Below are 6,647 nucleotides of genomic sequence, written 5' to 3'. Positions count from 1 at the left end.
CAGTTTAAGTTAGATTTTTTTTTTTTTCCATGCTTTAAAATTGACTTAAATTTTCATTCTGGGTTTTTGAACTCTTGAAAATTCACAGACATTTCCATTTACATTTTTGCACGCTTCAGAATTGACCTAAATTTTTCATTTACTTTGGGTTTTTTTACACTTTAGAATATTAAAACTTTTCATGTAGGCAGTTTTAACCTTTAAAAAACACATTTTAAATCTCCATTTAGGAAACTTCCAGCCTGAAAAACTTCTCGCCGTTTTTCACCTGGAGACTTTTATGGTTTTAAAGTTGATTTCCATTCCCCATTTTACACTTTCTCCTTGGTTGTTTTTCCAACTGGGCTTTTGCTCATTGAAACCCAACCCCTACGTTTTTCACCCCAAAACTTTCACATGGGAAAAAATTTCATTTTTTAATTTTTTTTTTTTTCCCCCTGATTTTTTTTTTTTTTTTTGGGTAGGGAAGTGAGGAGCTTAAACCATCCCCTCAACCTCCCTTAACATGAGGCCAACCCCTTTTCCCCATCCTCCCTTTGGGGATGCCAACAGCTTTGGGATTTTCCCCTCCGGATGCCGACGCGCCGGCTCTCGCCGTCCCTCCCCGCTCTCCATTTTGAAGACGTTTTTCCAATTCTCATCGTTTATTTTTTCATTTTTTTTTTTAATTTTTTTGATATATTTTTAATTTTTTTTATGTGTGTGTGTGTGTGTGTGCTGCCCCCTTTGCAATCCTGCCCCTATGGACATGCAGTGTAGAGGGGTTTAAGAGGGTTGACTTTTTGGCGGGCTCTCCGTTAGATCTCGTTGTGTTCGCCGATGCCGCCGCCAAGCTCGTACTCACTGGAACGGGGCGACATGCCCAGGTACTGCTTCAGGAACTCGCTAAACCTCTTCTGGTTGTTCCACTTCCTCGCAGACTTTCGGACCCCGATGAAGCCCCCGTATCTCTTCTGCACCCCCCGGGCCGTCGCCCCGGGCCTAGACCCGCGCGGCCCCCGGAAGAACCCGCCGAGGCGTCGGGAAATGTCCTCGGGTGGTCGAGGGAAGGAGCCCGGGGCCGTTTCCAACTCTTCTTCTTCTTCTTCTTCTTCTTCCTCCCTTTCCCGACGTCGCTGGAGCTCGGGCAGCTGCTGAGGGTTCAGCGGTGGCACCGCCACCCCAGGCCAGGGGTCACCGACGCCATGGAGGTCACGAGGCCTGGGGACAGCCCGGCCGGCGGTGGCGGCAGCGGCACAAAGCTCCCAGGTGGCCCTTGGGACGGCTTCGCCTTCACATTCCAGGATGCAGATCTGCAGGGGAGACACGGGGATGGGTGGTGGGTTGGGTTGGGTGGCCGTGGGGTGGTGGGACACTGGGTGATGTAACCCCCACCCCACCTTTTACACACCCAAATGTTGTGTGGTGTGTCCCGAATGCCATGTGGGGGACCCCAAGTGTCCTCTTGGACGTGGGACAAGGGCGTGGAGGGATGGGATGAGGGGGAAGGGTTTCCAAGAAGGGAGATGGAGAGGAGATGGGAGGGAGAAATTCTTTGGTGATCCTATAAGGTGTCCAGAGCAGAGCCACTGAAATGCTCAGAGGGCTGAGCACCTCCCTGGGAAGCCAGGCTGAGGGATTGGGCTTGTTCAGCCTGGAGAAGAGGAGGCTCCCAGGTGAGCTCAGAGCAACCTTCCAATATCTGAAGGGGCTCCAAGAAAGCTGGGGGAGGGCTTTGGACACGGGGAGGTAGGGAGAGGACAAGGGGAATGGGTTAAAACTGGAAGAGGGGAGAGTGAGGTTGGACATGAGGAAGAAATTCCTTGGGGTGAGGGTGCTGAGCCCCTGGTTGCCCAGGTTGCCCAAGGAAGCTGTGGCTGCCCCATCCCTGGCAGTGTCTCAGCCCAGGTTGGATGGGGCTTGGAGCACCCTGGGCTGGGGGAGGGGGCCCTGACCATGGCAGGGGGGCTGGAATTCGATGAGTTTTGAGGTCCCATCCAACCCAACCCATTCTCTGGTCCTATGGTTCTGTGGGATGCCATGTGGTGTGCCCCCAATGCTATCCCTCCCCCTCCTGCCCAGGCAGTGATGCACTGGGCTGGAAGACACCCATGGGAAGGTTCCAGCAGCTCATCAGCCCTTCCCTGGCTTCATGCAGTGAGATGTCCCCTCCCCAGAGCCTTTCCTGGGCTCCCAGAGGTGGAGGAGATGCTGGGGAGCACCTGAGCACCTGCTCAGCATCCCTTTCAACCACATTTCCCCACTCATGTCCATGCTCCCCCCCCCACTCCCCCACCCCCACTCCCTGCTCTGCAGCGCTGGGCGTGAGGCCCCAAATCACCAAGCTGTGGGACAGCAGAGGTGGGAATGGCTCTGGTGTGTGCCCATGTCCTGAGGTTGTTCCTCTCCAGGAACAGGATTTCACTCTTCTTGACCTTCACGAGGTCCCTACGAGCCCACTTTTCCTTGGTTGGCCTCATGAACCCCGTGGGCTACCCCACATCCCAGCTCTGCATCATCTGCTCCTTGCTCCTTCCATCATCCTGCTCATTAATGAAGATCTCCAGGTCCTCCAGGTTCCAGTCCACCTCACTTGCCCCTTTCGTTACCCTGTGCTTCAGCATCATGAGGATGAGGATGGGGGACATGGGGGACAACATCAGCACCAGATGAAGGTCAAGCCAAGCTGGTGGCCTCTCTGCAGGAAGATGCCAGGTTGCTCCAGCAGGAGTTCCCCTTCCATAATTCCATGCTGGCTGCTCACAGGGACCTTCTCATCCTTCAGACTTCTGGAAATCCCTTGCAGCAGGATGTGCTCCACCACCTTCCCCAGGACTGAGGTGAGGACACCCAGCCCATAGCTTTCCAGATTCATAGCATCCCAGACTGGTTTGGGTTGGAAGGGACCTTAAAAATCCTCCAGTTCCAACCCCCTGCCATGGGCAGAGACTCCTCCCACAGCACGGGGTGCTCCAAGCCTTCCTCCAAGTGACATCTGCTCCTCTTGGCCCCCCAGGAACCCACCCCAAATGCCACATCCATTCAAAGGCCACCAAAAGCAACCTCAGCAAGAGGTGCCATCAGGCTTCTTCAGCACCCATGGGTGCATCCCACCCCATTTGTGTCTCATCCCTTCCCTAGAGGTCCCATCCACCCAGCCCTGGCACTGCTGTGGACTCATAGCCCAAGTGGGTCAGTCCCACCAAAACCAGCACCATCCAGGAGAATATTGTAGAGGAACCAAACTCAATAAATCTTCAAAGAGCCCAGGGCTGGAGGGTCCAGAAGAGAAGGTTCATGTCTCCTCACCTTGGAGTGTCCTCCATCCCAGTGTGAGCTTCCTGGTGGGCTCCTCTGACTGCTGAACCCCAGCTGGGGGACCCCACGTTGAAGGGTGTTGGTGTGGCTCATCTCTACCCCATCCACAAGACCCAAACCCTTCCAAAGGTCTTCACAGAATCTTTCAGGTTGGAAAAGACCTTTGGGATCATCGAGTCCAACCATCATCCCTACTCTACAATGTTTTCCCCTAAACCACTTCTCCAGGTGAGAAGTCCCAAGGTGGCACCTCAGGGCTGCAGCTCCAGCGTGTGGCTCTGCAGCTCTTGGCTGTCTCCATCCCCCAGGGGCAGCCAAAGTTCTTCAGAGAAAAAGACAAATGAAAAATAGTTGTCCCAAAGTGATGAGGGACACCTACAAGGGTCCTTGTGGAGACATCCTGTGCTGTTCCAAGCTGTTGTTCTGGGATCAGCTGCTGTGTCTTGGTGGGGGATCCAGGCTGGAGATGGAAGGGGTTGGATTGCATGGAGGTAACAGCTCTGATGAGCTTCAGGAGGAGTTGTCCCAGGTGTCAGGCTGAAGATCATCAGTGGTCCTGTCACCCATCACAAAGCAGCACCATGAACATCCCAGGGCCCTCGGCCATCCTGCTGTGGTCTTAATTCACATGGAAATGGCTCCTGCTGGGAATGTCCTCAGCCAATGCTCCTCCACACCCAGTGTAGAAACTCCCTGGGGAGGCTCCTCCTGGATCTTCAGGTGGCATTGATGCTCCCGTTGGGATGCATCCCATCCCTGGATGACTCTGAGGACCAGGCCATGGGGGATTTATCCACATCTTGGAGATCAGCTCCATCAGCTGCTCCCTGCCCTGTGCTGCTGCTCCAGGTATGCTCAGAATTTCAGGGGGATCTCCTCCTCCTGCTTCTGAAGGACAGATCTGAGGGGACTTCCTTGGCTGAGGCTTTGGAAACAGTGGGAGGTTGGATCAAATCCCACCACGATGGTTCTTCCAGCTGAAACTGAGCTTCCAAAGACCCCAGGGATCCTCTGCTCAAACCTCTCTTGCTTTGGAGATCCAGCCTTGCATGGGACCCTCAGCCCTCATGGGGCCTTGCATGGGATGGCCACCAACCATCCCATCCCATCCCATCCCATCCCATCCCATCCCATCCCATCCCATCCCATCTCCTCTCCATCTTGCTGGCCAGGGAAGACAGAGCACAACAGAGCTCCAGGAGCAGGATGGGGATGGGTGGGAAGGGAGGAGATCCCTGTGGACATGCTGGTGCCTTCAGAATGCAAAGGAGCATCTGGAGCCCAAACTGGGCTGGTGGCACCCAAAAACTTGGTGGCAGTCACGTGTGACAGGAGGAGGTGTCAGAGTCCTGGGGTGGCCTCAGCATCTCCACAGAGCCCTGGAATTCTTGGTTCCTCCTGGGTTTGGGGAGGTTGTTTCCCAACCCTGGGACCTTCCAGCAACTTTTGGGTGAACATCTCAACCCCCCCATGACTTGTCAGCATTAATTAATTGTGAGGGAGGTGATGGGGAATCCCTCAGGAGATTCCCTGAGGAGATCCCTCAGGTGGGGGAATGAGAGGGAAAGAAACCCTGCTGCCCACAGCTCAATGGAAAGGAGAAAAAAGGATTAGGGGCTGGGAAAATCCCAAAATGCTCTTTAATGCTTCTTCCCAACCACTTCTGGAGGTAAATCAAGAGGGTGAAGGGGGCTGCAGGGTGTCCACTCCCCCTCCCCAAAAAAAAGATTATGGTCCATCATCTGCAGAACTGGTCCCACCCTGCCAGGGCTCTGGGGGGGATGCTGGGGGCTCCTTGGAGGATGGGCTGAGGGTGCAGGGGGGATCTGAGGTCTGGGGGGGTGGTGGAGGCCCCTCCTTGGGCCATCACAGGCTTTTCCCCAGCCCTCCCAGCAGCTGATCTGGGAGCTGCAGCCTCTCCCAGGACCATCTTGTCCCTGGGGAGTGGCCCGGGGAGGAGGAGGACAGAGCAGAACTGCTCATATCATAGAATGCTTTGATTTGGACCTTAAAAATCCTCCAGTTCCAACTCCCCTGCCATGGGCAGGGATCCCTCCCACAGCCCAGGGTGCTCCAAGCCTTCCTCCAAGTGACATCTGCCTCCTCCTGCCCCCCAGGAACCCACCCCCATTGCCACATCCACTCAAAGGCCACCAAAAGCAACCTCAGCAAGAGGTTCCATCAGGTTTCCTCAGCACCCATGGGTGCATCCCACCCCATTTGTGCCCCTGCCATGGGCAGGGCAGCTTGCTCCGAGCCCTGAGTCTGGTGGGAGATGTCCCTGCCCATGCAGAGGTGGGGGAGGTGGATCTAGATGATCTTTGAGGTCCCTTCCCACCCAAACCAGTCTGGGCAGTGATGCACTGGGCTGGAAGACACCTGTGGGAAGGTGCCAGCAGCTCATCAGCCCTTCATGCAGTGAGGTGTCCCCTCCCCAGAGCCTTTCCTGGGGCTCCCAGAGGTGCTGGAGATGCTGGGGAGCATCTTCCAGGCTTCGATGACAGCGAGGAGAGGTGGCACCTGCACCTCAACCATCCAAAAAACCCCCAAAACCCCAAAAAACCCAACAAAACTACCACACCCTGCTGCGAGGCAGATGGACACCCACCCCCAGGGAGTGCCCAGCACCCATCCATCCATCAGGAGCACAACCCAAAGGAGCTGTAGCCAAGAGAGGGACTCACGAGGACATCGAAGGTGTCGCGGTAGAGGTGGCGGTCACAGTGCAGGCAGTCCCCCCGGCAGTCCCCCCGGGCCCTGGCAAAGAGGCAGAGCAGCAGCAGGTCCCAGAGCACGGCCCTCATGGTGGCCCTGGAGGAGAGCAAAAAAACACCACTCAAACCAAGAGGACACCAAAACCCCTGCCCCTAAACCTCCCCCTTCTCCCACCTCCCTGGGTTCCCTTCTGCCAAAAGTTCCTCGTGGGGCGAAGGAGCCTGGAAGAGGTCCCAGGATGAATGATTGTTGGGTTTGTTGGGTTTTATTTTTCTTTTTTCTTTTTCTCCCCGGGCTATCCGATGGCACCGGGTTTATTTTTGGCTTTGTTTTGGAGCAGGTGGCAGTGGTGGGGCAGCACGTCCCCAGCTGTCCCCAGCTGAACAGGACACTCCTCTGCCCCAACCAGAATGGGCACAAGGGGCTGGGAGGGACCTCTGGGGATCACTGAGTCCAAACCCCCCCAGAGCTCCATCCATGTGGGTGATGGAGACTCCACGACCTCCCTGGGCAATCTGTCCCGGTGCTGTGTCACCCTCAGAGTGAAGAAATAATTCTCATATTTAATTTAAATCTCCCACTTTTGTGTCCATGACCTCTTGTCCTGTCACTGGACACCACAGAGAAGAGCCCAG

At 55.3% G+C, this 6,647-nt stretch overlaps 1 protein-coding gene across 1 annotated transcript; it reads right to left on the bottom strand.

Moving 5' to 3' along the window:
- Nucleotides 1–749: 749 nt before the first annotated feature.
- Nucleotides 750–6,267, bottom strand: PNOC (prepronociceptin). The gene is made up of 3 exons (XM_008503575.2): nt 6,187–6,267; nt 5,982–6,108; nt 750–1,292 (listed from the first exon to the last, which is right to left on the bottom strand). The coding sequence occupies exons 2-3, from the start codon at nt 6,099–6,101 to the stop codon at nt 798–800; spliced, it is 615 nt and encodes a 204-aa protein (XP_008501797.2). The 5' UTR covers nt 6,102–6,108; nt 6,187–6,267; the 3' UTR covers nt 750–797.
- Between the last annotated feature and the right edge of the window lie 380 nt (nt 6,268–6,647).

Source organism: Calypte anna, chromosome 3 (genome assembly GCF_003957555.1).
Source record: "Calypte anna isolate BGI_N300 chromosome 3, bCalAnn1_v1.p, whole genome shotgun sequence".
Lineage (NCBI taxonomy): Eukaryota > Metazoa > Chordata > Aves > Apodiformes > Trochilidae > Calypte > Calypte anna.
The sequence above is the reverse complement of the archived record's forward strand: the minus strand, read 5'-3'. Positions and strand labels throughout refer to the sequence as shown.

What these genes read in the sequence shown, in the direction of transcription:
- PNOC (XM_008503575.2), bottom strand. Translation starts at nt 6,101, where the DNA reads ATGAGGGCCGTGCTCTGGGACCTGCTGCTGCTCTGCCTCTTTGCCAGG. An exon ending in GCGACACCTTCGATGTCCTC is followed by an intron (nt 1,293 to 5,981) that starts GTGAGTCCCTCT and finishes TCTCCCCTGCAG; the next exon opens with ATCTGCATCCTGGAATGTGA.